The sequence below is a fragment of the Halichoerus grypus genome, chromosome 3, assembly GCF_964656455.1.
Source record: "Halichoerus grypus chromosome 3, mHalGry1.hap1.1, whole genome shotgun sequence".
In the NCBI taxonomy this organism is placed as follows: Eukaryota; Metazoa; Chordata; class Mammalia; order Carnivora; family Phocidae; genus Halichoerus; species Halichoerus grypus.
In genome coordinates, this window is record NC_135714.1 from 194,061,067 (window position 1) to 194,078,101 (window position 17,035).

The following is a 17,035-nucleotide window of genomic DNA, read 5'->3' on the forward strand; positions in this document are numbered from 1 at the left end:
ATCATAGATGCTTACACATTTGCAAGATTTTACTTTTTTAAAAGATTTTATTTATTTTTGCAAGAGAGAGAGGGAGAAAGCACGAGCAGGGGTGGGGGAAGGCAGAGGGAGAAGCAGGCCCCCTGCCGAGCAGGGAGCCTGATGCGGGACTCGATCCCAGGACCCCGGGATCATGACCTGAGCCGAAGGCAGATGCTTAACCGACTGAGCCACCCAGGCACCCCATCTGCAAGATTTTAATTTTGTTGTTTTGTTTTATTGATACATTTTTAAAACTTATTAAAGACAAAACTCACCAAGATAATTTACATTTAATATTTTTAGAAAAAGACTTTATGTTTCTTGTCAACGTTTTCTCAAATTGGGGTTCATGAACAAATTCTGAGAGAACTAAAAATTATTTCCCTATAAATTCCTCAGGTTTTGGCAACATGGCTAAAATATACATCCAAAGTCCATTCTAGTTTTGGGGCTAGCTTCAAATTAATGACATATAACCACTGTATCTCATATTTTGTAGTATCTCTTCGTCATGAAACTAAATCCCTGGGTGAAAAAGATCTACTCCTACTTTTAATTTCTTGATGCACTTTTGTCTTTCCACAGCAGGTCTTAGCATTTGCCAAGAGGGTTTTCCCCCCTAGGATCATGGTTTTCTTCAGCGTTGTTAAAAATGCAAGTAGGAGTTGCATGAATTCTGCAAGCGAAGTAAAATGCATTTATCTTTTGCTTATTGTAAGGGTTCTGGAACTGTTTGAAAGCTTCACATTGCCACCCTTACAAAAATAAATTTCAAATTATGTAAGCGGTCATGACCGCATTCACCAAATGCTGAAGGCACATGGGATAAAATTCAGATAAGGAAGGTCTACTATTCACAATACCAGATAGTGTGAGCTGGACCTTTAATAAGGGAATATCGAGGATGAAGACAAAGAATTCCACCTGGAATCACTCTCTATTGGCAAGGAATAAACCATTTAAAATTAGTATTATTCAAATCCTGCCCAACTTCCTGGGCTAAGCTCAAAGACCGCTTTCTTAGTGATACCTTCCCAAATCGACCCCTCACTTCCTCTTCCATAGCTGGCCCTGATCCCCTTGGAGGCATCTCCTGGAATCTGTTCCTGGCCTAAGGGACTCCCCATCTTTACCTTCTATGTTAGTTTTTAGGTGATGTGTTGTCTCCCCTATAAGATTACATATCGTTTTGTAAGGAGGGACCATATTCAGCTGCTCAGAGCATGCATCGCCCACAATACGTATGTATCTGATTAGTTAACAAGTAATTTCCTTTATATATTATTATTATTTTTTAATACAAAATCTGTTTATTGGGATAGTTTCCCACTCATTTTGATTCAGGGTGCATGAAGTGCTGCTTCTGTCTGGAGGAGCTTCCTTCTATAAGCCTCGCTTTCCCCCCAACAGCCTGGCAAAGGAGCTGACACACCAAACTACGGATGGAAACCACGTTTTCATCTTATACTGTAGTTGTTACAGATACGTGGAAATCCTTAACACTTGTTGCCGTCTGGAAACTACGGTCCCGGTAACCCCTCTGCTAGATCTTGTTACTTCATGAGTTAATAAAGAAGCACATCTATCAACCATTTAGAAAAGTATTTTGATAACTGGATTCCAATGTAATTAGCTTCCTTTGTCTACTTACGTATTTCATCTTTTTATTGCATTCTATTCTATTTTATGCACTATTCTGGAGGGCACCTGGGTGGCTCAGTCAGTTAAGCGTCTGCCTTCGGCTCAGGTCATGATCCCAGGGTCCTGGGATCGAGTCCTGAAACGGGCTCCCTGCTCAGTGAGGAGTCTGCTTCTCCCTCTTCCACTGCTGCTCCACCTGCTTGTGCTCTCTCTCTCTCTCTCTGTCAAATAAATAAATAAAATCTTAAAAAAAAATTATTCTGGGGGCACCTGACTGGCTCAGTCGTTGGAGCGTGTGACTCTTGATCTCAGGGTTGTGAGTTCAAGCCCCACGTTGGGTGTAGAGATTACTTAAGAATAAAATCTTTTAAAACCGCCCCCAAAACAACAAAAAACCCCCCACATTATTCTGAAAGGAATTCATAGGCCTCGTGTAGATGCACGATGAAGCCCTGAGCCCAGGCTTCCCCCGGTGGCTGCCCCCGGCCTCCCCAGCCTGGGAGTCTGCTGGGACCGCTGATCAGTGGGCCTCACACATTCTGTTCCTTCTGCCTGGCAGACTGTTGTTCCTCTCTGCCCTGTAGGCTCCCATTGCATGGCCCTGAAGCATCACCCACTCTGGGAAGCCTCCCTGACTGTGCATACGGGACTCTCAGCAAGTGTTTGGTGTCCTCTCCCTCTGCCCCACCCCCCCCTTGCACCCTCTCCTCCGCCCCTCCCTCCACAGCATCACATGGCCTCTAATCGTCTCTGCTTGTCCATGTCTCTGAATGGTCCATGAGCTGCTTCACAGAGAGGACCCCTCTTCTCCATCTCTGACTCCCTGTGCCTCACGTGCCTGATGTGCTTGTTATAGGCACTCAAGGTGGGGATACCTGGTGCTGGAAGGAACGAATGGACGCATGGATGGACCAAAGGATGGATAAATGTAAAGATTTGGGGCTGGGATGCAAAGTATTTCACATTTGCGATCTCTTTAATCCATTTTCCTCCTTTTCGAAATAAGGTTGTCCTTTCAGTTATCTTTGTGCTGGTAATCTCTACAGCCTTGTCCCAAAGCAGCATCCTAGGGAAACTTGGCCAGAGACACGGACTCTGGATCCAGCCTCCCAGCCTCAGCCAAGGTCGAGCAGGTGGGTCGGTGGCCACAGGAACCACAGTTGGCGACCCGGGTATCTGATCCTCTTCACCTGCAGACGAGTGAGACGGTCGCATGGAACCACCACGAATGGCTCTGCGTGAGAGAGGAGCTCCCCCACGAGACGTCTGTTCCCTCGAGTCTAAGGGGAAAGAGCGCGTTTCACGGGCAGGCGAGCTGAGCCAAGCCTGTCTGCCAAGCTTTTTCCAGTGGCAGAGGCTCCAGTTTTAGTCTCTTAATTTTTATTTTTTTAAAGATTTTATTTATTTGTTTGAGAGAGAGAGAGAGAGTGAGAGAGAGAGAGAGAGTGCCCAGAGGGAGAGGGAGAAGCAGGCTCCCCGCTGAGCAGGACTCAATCCCAGGACCCTGAGATCATGACCTGAGCTGAAGGCAGAGACTTAACCGACTGAGCCCCCCAGGCGTCCCTCTTCTATTTCCTTCCAATAAACCTTAGCTTCATGGAAAAGTCTCACTCTCTGGGTGGTGGTGGATGGGAATCCATGTAAAGGTTCTGAAGTATTCTTACGAGTTTTAGGTGTAGGAGATTTTCAGAGGTGATCTGTATTGACAGTGATGGTGCTTCCTTGGGGAGGGGTCAGCCTTCTGGAAGCCTCCACGGCTGGGTGCAGTGGCTGCCCCACTTCTCCCGTGTAGCCAGGCAAGCCAGCCCCTTTTGCTAGCAGCCTCCGAGCAGCGAACAGGTGTATGGAGAGACCATGTCGTTGAAAACCGACCTCTGTGCTTCGGAGCCAAAATATAACTCAAAGATGGAATTTGGGGTAGAGAGGAACAATAGCTTTATTGCTTTGCCAGGGGCAGGAGGCTGCTGCAGGCTCTGGCCTGGAAAACCTGCAAGCCCGCCCCCAGGAAGGGGCTGGGGGGCTTTACAGGGAAATGCAGGATTTCGCTGGTTTCCACGGGAATGGGGTCCTCGCTGCCAGCCCCCTTTGTCATGTCTCATGGTGGTGCCTGGCTCCTGAGACAAACAGCCGGCTAAGGGAGGCAGGAGGTTTGCGGAAGGGAGGAAAAGGGTTACTTTCAGCTCCGGCTTCGCCGAAGCCTTCGTGCAGCCAATTTCTGTTCCACTTTATGCTTTTCAGCGGTTGCAATAACAAGGAATTTATGAAGGAAGAGGCCATGACAGAATATATCCCTGGGATACAAGGCTTTCCTTTGCAAGGAGATTGACGAGAGACACCTCCTTCAGACTCCCTTAGCAAGCACCCTGTTTTTGGGACACCAGAATGGAACAACCTGTAGCGAGAACAAAGAGCCTAGTGTTGGGAAAGCCACGTGTAGCTGGCAGCGGCTGGTGCGCTTCTGTGGGGAGACCTAGGGACACCTCCCCTCCTACGGACCCTCCGGCCAGGCCAGGCTCAGCCGCGAGCAGCAGGCTGGGGGGTGCGGGCTTGGCCCTGAGCTGGACCTACCCGTCCTCCGGCGCTCCAGGCCGGCTGTCAAGGCTTGGGGACCCAGTCGGCTGCTGAGATGGGTCCCCAGGAAGGCTCACTGCTCCGGAAAGGTCTGTAAGCAAGTGACCCGAGCTCGTCAGCTCTGCTCCACACTCTTTGAGATTGGGGGTTCAGGCCTGATGGAAGCAGAACTCTTCCTGCAACCCCCCCCCAGCCCTAAGGCCCACCTGCCCCGAGAAAGGCCTTCCTCCTCCCCCCGCCTCAGGGGACCCCCACCTTGTGGTGGCGATTTCTAGCCCCTTCCTGGTGAGGTCTGAGTGTCATGGCCCTGCCAGGCTGGGTCAGTAAACACCTGTTGAACACATGACTGAGAACTCTTCAGTTTTCTAGAGCCTGTTTTTTTGTTTAAAGAGAGGGAACAGGGGCTCCTGGGTGGCTTAGTCGGTTACGCGTCTGCCTTTGGCTCAGGTCATGAGCCCAGGGTCCTGGGATCGAGCCCTGCATGGGGCTCCCTGCTGAGCAGGGACCCTGCTTCTCCCTCTCCCCCTCCTCCTTGCTTGTGCTCTCTCTGTCAAATAAATAAATAAAATCTTAAAAAAAAATAAAAAAATATAAAGAGAGGGAACAGAATTGACAGCTCACTTATTCCACGTCAGTGGTGCTCCCCGTAATGATCTCAGGCAAACTGGACCCAGGCAGCGATGCAAATTCAGATTTTACCTTTTGTTCCCAGAAATTCCTCATTTTGTGACTCTGGGCTAAGGCTGGTGTGGGTCCTTCGGCTGATGTTTCCGTTAAAGTCATTCTGGAACACGGAACCAGAGCCCGCTCTGGTCACAGAGTCCAGAGCTCCATAAGGGTGGGGAATGCTGCTCCCGTGGGGCCCCCAACCGTCACGAGCGAGTCCAGGAACTTGTCAGCGGGAGTCCACACCCAGGTTTTCCGAGGGTCAGCCACAGAATCAGAAAGGCTGTAGTGGATCCTGCAGGCACTCCCCGGACTGATGGCAGTCCCAGTGATCCCACTAATCTACCAGAAGCTTCAAGAGTCCCATGTGCCGTGTCCACCGTGGAGGCCCTCCCGCTTAGCGAACCTCGGCTTTTCTTGCCTTTCATCCTTCCTGTGAGGAAGCTCATCCCAGCCCAGGGCTTCGACCATTCTTCACTGGTCTCTCTCGAAAGTCCATCTGCAGCCCCAGCTTCTCCCCTGAGCACGAGACCCAGAAAGCCGTAGGGACGTACCGCAAGCACATCGACTCAGCTCTGCCTGTCCCCACCCTGCCACTGGGGCCAACTGCTGCCCGCTAGCTCCCGTCTTGGTTAAGAGTGTCACAGTCCATATATTAACATTGAGAGCTCTTCCTCTCCGCGTTACAGATCACAAGGGTCTAGTGACTACGGTGACCTTGACTATCTCTTCTTGCCTGTTCATTTTCATTGCTCTTGCCCTAGATTAGGCCTTCATGGTGTTGTGTTTACTACTGAAGAACCTTCTAACTGGTCTCTATCTCTTTAGCTCATTGTCAGTGTCTCACTTCAAATCATTCCTAGAAGGGCAAGACTGTCCGTTTCTCTCTCTCTCTCTCTCTCTCTGTTTTTTTAAGTAGGCTCCAGGCCCAGTGCAGAGCCCAACACAGAACCCAACTCAGAGCTTGAATTCATGACCTTGAGATCAAGAGTCAGATACTTAACCAACTAAGCCACCCAGGTACCCCCAAGACTGTGCATTTCTCTCTCTCTCTCTCTTTATAGTAGGCTCCTCGCCCAGCGCAGAACCCAACTCAGGGCTTGAACTCATGACCCTGAGATCAAGAGCTTACCTATCAAGAGTCGGATACTTAACCGACTGAGCCACCCAGGTGCCCCCAAGACTGTGCCTTTCTTAATCAGGGCCAAGCACAGCATCTCACCCATAGTAGCTGCTCAATAAATATTTGTTGAGTAACTGAATGACGGTGACCCTGGCTTGTGTTTCTAATGTCCCCTCCCCTCATTCCCCGTGCACCTCATCCGCCCTCAGGCTGTTCATCAGGATGTGGGAAGAGGGGCTGGGGTGGTCCCAGACCGGGCACCACCACGGCCTTGGCCTTGCCTTTACTCCTGTCACCGTCCACCTGGGGTCGCGCCCTCTCGCCCCACCCTGCCCAGTTTCTATGCATGACAGGAGCTGGGTTCACGTTTGCAAGGACTTTGGTCTCCAGAGAAAGGACAGGTGCTCCGAGGGCTGGGCACAGCTGGGGCTTGGACTCCCGCCGGAACCCAGCAGCCTGGGAGAGCGGAGACCAGGTCTCCCACTCGCCCCTGGTCCTAAGCAGGTGGGTGGGCGCTTCAGGCCTCAGCCCCCCTGTGAAATGAAGCTGCTGCGGTGTCGGGAGGTGTCGGGAGTCCCCAGACACTCACCTCCTCAAGAGTCAGGGTCAAGGTCGTCCCACCTGTTAACAGGAATTTAGCTGCGAGGGCGGTGAGTCTAGATGAATGCTTGGGGAGGACTTGCAAAGAAAAGAGCCCAGTTAATCCCGAGATACAGGGCTTTCCATTTTTATTTGTGTAGCGGGTGGAGACGTGTCTCGGGCTGGGTCAGGTCCAACGTTCCTGCCGGTGAAGCCCCTTTGCTGTAGCGGTTTCTACCTTCCCCGCCCAGGCGGCCGTGGGTCCCTGGGCCGAGGAGGAGGCTCGGTGCTCTGTGAGTGCTGGGAACAGGCAGAGCTTCCGGACAAGATGGGGAAGCAGTCGTGACACCGGGCAGAGATTGCTTTTTACAGTATTAAAATGAGTACGGGTTGGATGAGCTTTGGTGTTAGATGGGTTTGGGCTTCCCTCTCCGATCTCTGTCTGGGAGGCTAATTGGCTTAGTGAAGCCTCCGATTCCTTATCTGTTAAATGGAGGTAAGAAGGTGCCTACATCACAGAGTTCTTGTGAGGATAAGGAAGATGAGGCAGATAAAGTCCTTACCCTAATGCCTGGCAAGCCGTGAGTGCTCAGGAAATACTGCCTATCACTATGACCCTTTAATGTGTCTTGCGCTCCTATAGGCCTTCCTTCTCCAGAAGGGAGAGCTCACAGGATTCTGGAAGCATGAGTCCTCGCCAGGCTTGCAACAGCATCTCGGCTGGGGCTTCGGAAGACAGAGCCATCAGCTACCCGGGCTTTCAGAAACACTCCATCCCCACACCCCCCGGCGATGAGAACGGGCTTTCCCACCGGCTGCTGGACGTCCACACGCAGGAGGGGGCTGGGTTCCCACTGACCGGGCTTCCCCTACTTCCTCCCCGAAATGCCATCGCCTGAAACGGGCCCAGGGCGCGCTGGAGCGGCTCCCAAACCAGGGCAAGCGTGCGTGGTGGGCGACGCGTCCTGGGGTGCACGTCCATTCGGACTCCCCGCTCCGGCCGGGGCTGGAGGGCAGCTCCGCAGGGAGGTCCCTGGGAAGGAGCCACATCTCCTCCCCATCTGGCCCCTAGAGACGCGCCCCTCCCACCTGCTTCCATTCCGTCCCCCCCCACCCCCAGAATGTCCCAAGCTGTAGCGTCAGGCCAGTGGGAACGACTTCCAGGTGCTGACTCCCCAGAGACCAGAGGAAGCTCCTAGCTGCAAGTTTAAAGGCCCTGTCACCCGCCCTCAAGCTTGCAGAGCAGTGAAGCATTTATACTTGTTTATAAGAGAAATAAGGAAATATTTTTCTTTACAGTTTTTGATGTCGTCCTCTGCCCCGCCCCCCCTTTTTTTTATTCCGATGGGCAAGGACTGGGTCTTTTTCCTTTTTCTCTCTTCCCAAAATTGTTTGGTGAAAGTTTCAGGGGCACTCAACTAATAGATTGCCTGGCAATTACAAATCAAACCAATCAAGTAATTGATAAGCACTGTGAATTTTAACACAATTTTTTTTTTTAAACCGTCAATGTTTTAAATGAGCAGAACAGCAAAAATCAAGAGGTAGGTGGAGAAGGAAGGGGGTTGGCCAAGTCTAGCCCAGACTGACGGCTTTTCCCCCTTGTCCGCAGCCCAGAGGCTGAGTTTCAGTGGGGGATGTGGGCTCAGCCGATGATTCTGAGGGGTCTCAGGCCCGAGCTCCTGGCGGCAAAGCCCAGGGTCTTGGTTCTCAAATGGTAAGCATCAGAATGTTTGAAGATTCCTGCAGGAGATGGTTAGCGTGCAGAATCCTGCAACCGCAGCTCCCTCGAGAGATTCTGAGCTATGATGGGATCTGTGATTCAGGTCTGGGATGTGTTGGAGCTGTCTCCTGCTGGCTCAGGCGAGCCGAGGGTTAACTTTTCAGGCATTTTGGGAGTGGGTTGTTAAACACAGCCATCATTAAAATCGAATTATAGAAACTTACAATTAAATTATATTAAAAACAAAAGTATTTATTAATACTCTGGATTATCATTTCCTGATGATTTTAATTCAGGTATGACCTATGTTCTTGAGGTTATTTATGTCCGTTGTATCTATTTGTTAACAATACCATATAGTGGTAGCCGCAGTGTATCTCTTCCTTCTGTGACGTCACATTGGTAGCCTGGGATTGGTCACAGCAAAAGTGTTGACGCCAGGCAAATTGGCAAAGGCTATAAACCAGGGTTCCCACAACCCAAGAGCTGCTGCTAAATGTATACGAGCACACCCCTGGGGGCAGGACCCAAAAATCAAGCTGGAATAAGCCCCTCTGGTGGCTCTGAATCCCATGGCCTTCTTGGATCAACATTGCTCGGTACTGTAGACTCGGGGATCCAGCCCCAGCCTACCTCTGTGCTGTGGGAAAAAAAATTAGGCGCCTGCATCCTAAGCTCTGTAAATGACCTTGTGACCGCGGACAAGGGGCTTGCCTCTGTGTGCTTCAGTCCCATCATCTGTAAAATGGGTCTGCTGCTACTGCCTCCTGCATTCAGTGCTTGAGGGGATGAAATGAGCCAAGGTATGTTCAAGTCCTCAGAATGGTGCCTGGGAAGTAGAAGGCACTTGATAACAGTTACCTATCATTACCCTCTGACAAAAGGAAAAAAGCTTAGTCCAGCAGAGGCTTTTCCCCGCCTTTTATAACATTTATTTTTCAGGGCACCTGGGTGGCTCAGTCGGTTAAGCGTCTGTCTTTGGCTCAGGTCATGATCCTGGGGTCCTGGGACCGAGTCCCGCATCAGGGAGCCTGCTTGTCCCCTCTTCTCCCCCTGCTTGTGCTCCCTCTCTGTCAAATAAATAAATAAAATTTTAAAAATATATAAAAAAATATATATGTATAACATTTATTATTCTTCTTTTGAGAATCCTGCACGGGTTGTAGAACATTTAGAAAAACAAAAATAATGAAAATGAAGGAAAGGAAAAGCCTCCATCTTTAGGACCCAGTAAACATTTGGGTGCACCTCCAGCCCTTCTGTCATTTTCCCAAACCTAGAATATGTTCCTCTTGACGCCCTTCCAGAATAGGACGCTCTTGTTTGCTAACTCATGATGTGCGGGCAACATTTTCTATCACTGGTCATGCTCAGACAAACCAGGACAGGCTGTGTCATCAGCATTACAAAAGGTAACTGGCCGTGGGATGGGCATCTGTCACCGTGCTGGGATTCTGTGTTTACCTTCATTATCATTTAGAAGGACTGACCTCATTCATTTATTAAACAAATATTTGTTGAACACAAGGCAGTGTGCTTTGGTTGCTAGGAAGACAACGGGGTGTCTTGTCTTTATTGGTGAGCTCATTGTATTAATAGTGAGAATCTCTATATAGCAGGGCAGGGAATATTAAAAAAAACAAATAAATTATAGGTTTTCTTTTGATCAAAAAAATTGTGTTTGGCGGGAAGAACCCCTTTGTCTTTACTCTTAGGTCAAAGTGACAAGGAAGCTAAGCGCCTGTTAGAAGAAGGGCTGGTTCTCCCCTTTATCACATGCCGGAGTGCTTGCTGGGGTGGGGTGCCCAGGGAGTTTGTAGTCTGTTGGTGCCCTCCTGTCTCACAAATGCTGGTTCTTAGGGTCTTAGGATATTTTTCCTCCAAGATGCCAAACGAAGCCAACTACTTCCTCTTGTGCTCCCCCCACTGCTCAGGGGGTGGGAGTCGGCACGCTGGGCCTTCTGGGAGATGGGCAGTCTTCCCAGAGCCTAAGGGTTTTTTTTTTTTTTTAGGGTAATTCTGAGATCACAGGATTTGTGTCTCTCCGTGGACTTTAGACTCTAATGTTCTCAAAAGACACCTTGTGCCCTGCCCACCTCCCCCCCAACCCCTCTTCAATCTCTCTTCTTGCACACCTTCCCCTGCAGCAGGCTTGCCCCCTGCCATGGGTCACCTGCTGCTGTGGTTTGGCCTCAGGTGGGCTTGTCTTTGTGGCTTCTGTGTCTTAGATGATACAGAGAAGCTCACCACCCGAGCCCCAGCTAGGTCTCTAAAATGTAAAAATGATCACATCATACCCTTGCTTAGAATCCTTCCAAGGCTCTTCATGATCTATAAATCCGAATGATTCAGCTTGCATAACTGTGCCCCAGGTCCCAGCCTCACCTTCTAGGGGCTCCCTCACTCTCCTGCCGTGCCCCACCTACCATCTTTCAGGAGCAACCCCAAGACACCTGTTCCCGCCTCCCTCCCCTGAAGCAGCCATCCTTGCCTTACTTAGCACCGTCTCTGTTAGTCTTGCTCTTTGGGCTGCTCTCGCTTGAGAATAGACCTTTGCACGCCTGGCTCTCACACGGTACCTGGCACAGAGAAGGGATCCGAACACGTGAGGCTGAACTGGTGAAGCCTTGAGGGGACTGCTTTGTCCGTCGGCAGCCCCAGGCCAGTAGGAAGGGCAGGGCCAGCAACAGAGGGGTGTGTGGTACGTGCGGGCAGGGGCGGCAGCTTGGGTACAACCCATCAAGTTTGCACAGCACAGACGGTTTGGTTACGTCCACAGCCTTCATCGAGAGCATAAAAACATAAACCCGAGGACAGAAAGAAAGGTCAGCTTCTCCATGCAATGCTTGCCATGCATCTCCTGCAATCTAGATTTGCCCCAGAGCAGCATGAACGGGTCAATCTGATTGACTTTTTTGTGACAGATTTGTTTTCCAAAAATGGCCGCAAAAGTTCCTCCCGTCCCAAAGTTCTTCCAGAACCTTGCTACTCCTCCACCGAGAGATGGAGGTGAGATGGAGCCTCTGTTCCTGAGAGCTTTCCCCAGATGTGTGGCTTTCGGTAAACTGAGGTTTTTGCTTTTAGATGAATGTTCTGGAGACAGAGATCATGTAGTCCTCCGCACGCTGAACAGTGTGGTGGTAATATTTGTTTTCTGAATTTCACCCCGGCCCCCACCCCCAGCCTGGGAGCAAAACGGGCTGAGAAGCTAGTGTTCCCCCCCCCCCCACCGCTACTGGCACTGGCCCATGGAGGTGGGAGCTCCTGGGGGTGGGGCCTCGCACTTTCCAGTCCCAGGGATGCCACACTGGGCTCTCCTTTGCCCCGAACACTCACACCCCCGCTCCTTGCAGTTCTCTGAATTATCTTGTTTCCTGGTGGCCTCTTCCTACTGTTAGGTGAGCCACGAGGGCAGAAGCAGGGGCAGGACCTGCATCCGTCCTGGTCTTGATTGTGTCTTTAGCACGCAACAGTCTGGCCAGGAGGAGGTGCTCGAAAATATTTTTCTAAATGCTGAAAGAACAAATGAGTTGAGGGAGCCCTTAGAGGTTATCCAGGCCTGACCCCCACTGTGGCAGAAACCTCCCCCATGGTAGCCCTGACAGGTGAGAATTAGCCTTTTAAAAAAAAATGTTTATTTTTGTACTCTACACCCAATGTGGGGCTTGACTCACAACACTGAGATCAAGAGCGGCATGCTCTTCCGACTGAGGCAGCCAGGTGCCCCCGAGCATTACGCTTTTTTTAGTTTATTTTTAACAATTAAAAAAAAGATTTTATTTATTTGAGAGACAACAGGCATGAACAGGGAGGAAGGCCAGAGGGGGCGGGAGAAGCAGACTCCCCACTGAGCAGGGACCCCAACGTGGGGCTTGATCCCAGGACCCCTGGATCATGACCTGAGCCGAAGGCAGACACCCAACCCACTGAGCCACCCAGGTGCCCCGAGAATTATTCTGAAACACCTTTGGGAAGGAGAGATCACTGCCTCACACAGAAGCGTATTCTATTCCATTAAAAAAAAAAAGCTTCATCGTGATGTCAAGAATCATCTGTGACTGTTAAGGATTGCTCTCGAGAGCTTTCTGCATCCTGGCTGCCTCCCAGAAGGAAAGCTCTAGCTCACCATTATCCCAGCGCACGGCGATGAGGCCCTGGACAAATCACTAGCCCTTTCTGGACTCTTCTGTCTTTGTGCAAACTGGAACCATCTATCTTAGCACACTGAGTATAGCAATATACTTAAGGGATTCTGAAAATTTGTAAAAGTTAAGAACTCCTCTTCTTTTTTTAACGTAGGATGCTGGAAAATGCTGAAGAAAGCACCATTCACCTCATGACTCTGAGGCTTACTTGGATACATCAGGATCGGGGTTCTGTTTTTCTCCCATCTCCTGTCGGCCAACATCATAAAATCTCTTCTCTGATCCTGGATTAGACTCAGCCGTGGGAGGTGATGGGCAGTGGTTCTCTTTCAGCAGCTTAGAATCTTCTAGGCGCTGGCTCCTGCATGTCCTGTCCCAGCCCGTCAGATGCCGCCTTCCGGCTGCAGGTGCGGGAGGCCCAGGGCCCCGTGCAGAGTGGGGTCGGGTGTGTGGGGCCTGGCACCGCTCTGGGACTCTGCAGCATGTGGCTTCTTATCCTAGCCAAGAGGCCCTGTGCTCTCTGAGGGGCCACGTTCTGCAGAAGTATGCTCTCAAGGTGTGGCCTAAATCAAAAGAACAAACAAGATGACGCCTCAAAGGTCAGCCCTTTTGTGGCTCTTGTCTCCACACCCAAACCTTTGTCTTGGACCTGCCAGGAGTCTTCTGGCCTGGCGTTGCTTTGTCTATGTGGCTTAACTGACAGCAAAGACAGCTCAGCTGTGAACAAAAAAATGCCTCGCAGACACTAAGAAATCATGCGTTACCCCAGGTCCTCAACGAGGATGGAGAAAATCTTAGAATGAAATCCAGAGCTGCCCGAGATTCTCCCCTCCTCACTTAGCACCTCTGGGCATCCGTCTTGGGTCTTTTTCATTTGAATGAACCCAGTGAACCAGCCTCCACCTTTCAAAGGAATCTGAGGAAACTTTCCTGCCAAGTCCCCACTGAGTGCCTGTGACACTCAAGAACTGGGCCCGGGCTCTTGTGTAGGTTAAGGAAGTCCGAGAAGAATAAAGATTATAGGGAAACAGTCTACCTTTCTTTACAAGGTCTTGTTTTGCATCCCTGAAATCTCAGACTCAGCTACTACAATGAAGTCCTGTTGCCGAAAGGGCTGGCCTTTTATCACCACTTAAAATCTAATTAATCCATATTGAAGCACAAAGATTTCTGTTGTATTTTAGGGTGAGGGGTCATAGAGCCCTCTTTGTTCATCCTTAGACTTATAATCATCAAGCATTGGGGATATAATTTTACCAAGCAAATTGGAAGGTAACAGATCAAATCCTTATCAGAAAGCCTAACTCATAGTTTTAACAGGGTCCTTCGTCCTTTACATGAAACATTATATTCGAGAAGAACAAAAACGCATTTCAGAGTTTCCAAAGAGTTAATGGCCAAAGCTTATATTCCAGGCAGCAGAGGACCAAGATTGTCACACTCCTGTCAACCACGGAAGACAGTGGCCCACGTAGTAAGATCTGTTAGAATGGCTTTCGTCTTTAGAGTAGCAATGCAATTCGTTGGACTTTTATTATCTTTGCTGGGATGGGTTTTGTCCATGATCACAACTTATTTGCCACAGTGGAAAAACCTCAATCTGGACTTAAACGAAATGGAGAACTGGACCATGGGGCTCTGGCAGGTCTGTGTGATCCAGGAGGAAGTGGGGAGGCAGTGCAAGGACTTCGACTCCTTCCTGGCTTTGCCCGCCGAACTCAGGATCTCCAGGATTCTCATGTTCCTGTCCAACGGGCTGGGGCTCCTGGGCCTGCTGCTCTCCGGGTCTGGCCTGGACTGCCTGAGGATCGGAGAGACGCGGCGGGGCCGCAAGAAGGGGCTGCTGATCCTGGGAGGGATTCTGTTCTGGTCAGCAGGCATCTCGGCCCTGGCTCCGGTGTCCTGGGTCGCCTACAAGACGGTCCAGGAGTTCTGGGATGAGACCGTGCCAGAGATCGTGCCCAGGTGGGAGTTTGGGGAAGCCCTCTTCCTGGGCTGGTTTGCCGGGTTTTTCCTCCTCGTGGGAGGGTGCCTGCTGAACTGGGCAGCCTGCTCCAGCCGGGCTGCCCCAGCTCCGGGCCACCATGCAGGGGCAGAAACGCTAACTCAGGGGCCGTACCTGGAAAATGGAACCACAGACCTGAGAATGTAAGACTTGGACGGGACCAGAGAGACGCATCTTTCCACATCAACTGTGATGTGGGGTCTACACTAGAAAGGGGTCTTTGTTATGTGACTAAATCCGTGCTGCTCACATGTTCTCATTAAATAACTACTTTTCTATTCTAGACCCCCCTGCCCCCCCAAATCTGGAGAGGTAAGAAAGAGGCAAGTCTTATATCTAAAAGAAAATTATCATGGTAAGCATCACATAGGTATGGGCAAAAATAATTTCATCGATCTGGTTATTTAAATCAAAATGTGGTGGTGGTTGTCCATTGTAATCAGTATTAAGCTTTAATGTGTTAACTTTATATTAGAAACTTTTTTGTTTTTGTTTTTATTGGTAGCTGGAAATAATAATTAGTTTCTATTTCCTAAAGGAAAACCCAATCTGAAATCCTTTAAACATTCTACATTAGCCACAGCACATGTTCAGCCTATCCCAAAGTGTAATTTCCACAACAATGACTTTGGTCTTCTTTGAACAGAGGCAGTTTGTGTTCAGGACGTAACAGGCGTGCTGTGTGACAGAACTGGACGAGGCTGACGGTCTTCAGTACTTTATGATACTCTCACACTCAAAATACTGGCCGGTCTCGACCTCTCTTGTCTCTTCCTTCAAAAGTTTCAAATCTAAAAAAGATGAACAATTCCAAAAATGTTTTGTGCTTGATGTCCAGATATTGATAGTTCCCACTTGCCCTAATACAAACTTTCCTTTGTTTCATTAAAAATGATCAGCGTGGGGCTATTTACTTTGGTGGTGAACTGACAGATATGTTCAGTCTGACCTACAAAGTCCTATTGCTTAACTCTTCCACAACATAGAAAGCATATTTAAGAAAACAAAAAGTGTGCATGCACAGGTGCATGAATTTGACAGAAAGGCAGGGAGGTAAGCAGACTTGAGATTTAGGCTCCATATGGTTTCATGTGTTATGTCGTACAGGTAGGTCAAGGGTCTGAAAAAAAACAGACCCGACTGAGGGTCTAGAGAGATTTCCGAAGTAAGATTGATTTATCTGGGTAAGAAATATTTTTCTTGAATGTGCTTTTAAAAAGGGACCACATTCAGTATTACTGCGATGTACGTACTGAAATCCGAGAGTGGTAACACATGGCAATGTGACAGGTGCAATTAGGAAGATAGACAGAAAGCCTTGGAGCTGAACGCAAACTGCCGACTGACCATGTTGCATTTAGACTTCTTAATTCTTTGAGTTGTTAGAAAGGTTGGGAACAACCTGAAAGCCATCTGTACATTAACAATGACAGGAGGATGAGTGCTGCCTGGTGTGATTTCAGAGACAAACTGCGACCACGGTCAGCCACGAGGACACGAGCATGCGCTTGGCCACACCTTGGTGTTGCCGGTTGGCAGACTTATTTCCCTGCCCTTTCCTGAAAGCCAGTTAACACAGACCCAAACAATAGCCACTCTGGCAAGAATCCTTTACACACAATGAAGAAATATCTCCGAGCTCTGAGGTGACAGCATAAGACGTCACACTTCTCTGCACACCGGCCGAAAGGCAGGAGTTGGTTTGGTTCAGGCTCCGTGGGGCTCAGGGATGGCTTTAGTATTTCGGAGTGTGGCACAATTCGCTGGGATCTCACTATCTTTGCTGGGATGGGTGCTATCCTGTCTTACAAACTACCTGCCACAGTGGAAAAACCTCAATCTGGACTTAAACGAAATGGAGAACTGGACCATGGGGCTCTGGCAGGCCTGTGTGATCCAGGAGGAAGTGGGGAGGCAGTGCAAGGACTTCGACTCCTTCCTGGCTTTGCCCGCCGAACTCAGGATCTCCAGGGTTCTCATGTTCCTGTCCAACGGGCTGGGGCTCCTGGGCCTGCTGCTCTCCGGGTCTGGCCTGGACTGCCTGAGGATCGGAGAGACGCGGCGGGGCCGCAAGAAGGGGCTGCTGATCCTGGGAGGGATTCTGTTCTGGTCAGCAGGCATCTCGGCCCTGGCTCCGGTGTCCTGGGTCGCCTACAAGACGGTCCAGGAGTTCTGGGATGAGACCGTGCCAGAGATCGTGCCCAGGTGGGAGTTTGGGGAAGCCCTCTTCCTGGGCTGGTTTGCCGGGCTTTTCCTCCTCGTGGGAGGGTGCCTGCTGAACTGGGCAGCCTGCTCCAGCCGGGCTGCCCCAGCTCCGGGCCACCATGCAGGGGCAGAAACACGTATCACCATCAGCACCGGGAGATGCACAAAGCCCATCTGAAAATCTAAGCCAGCAAGTGTCAGCGGTGTTCACTCTTCAAGAGACGCTCACTCCTCTCAGCGTTTGGTAGGATTTCCTGCTACACAGCCACCCATTCACTGCGCTTTTAATTTTCTAAAATGCATCTTCCCCCACCCATGGCTATTTGCTTCTTAAATTATAATATCCTTCTAAGACA

The 17,035-nt window shown here is 50.0% G+C and overlaps 2 protein-coding genes across 2 annotated transcripts; both read left to right on the forward strand.

Moving 5' to 3' along the window:
- The first annotated feature begins 13,958 nt into the window (after positions 1-13,958).
- On the forward strand, positions 13,959-14,621 carry LOC118522339 (claudin-24-like). The gene has a single exon (XM_036071323.1). It carries the CDS (start codon positions 13,959-13,961, stop codon positions 14,619-14,621), a length of 663 nt encoding a protein of 220 aa, XP_035927216.1.
- Positions 14,622-16,203: 1,582 nt separating this feature from the next.
- On the forward strand, positions 16,204-16,857 carry LOC118522340 (claudin-22). The gene has a single exon (XM_036071324.2). It carries the CDS (start codon positions 16,204-16,206, stop codon positions 16,855-16,857), a length of 654 nt encoding a protein of 217 aa, XP_035927217.1.
- The last annotated feature ends 178 nt before the right edge of the window (positions 16,858-17,035 follow it).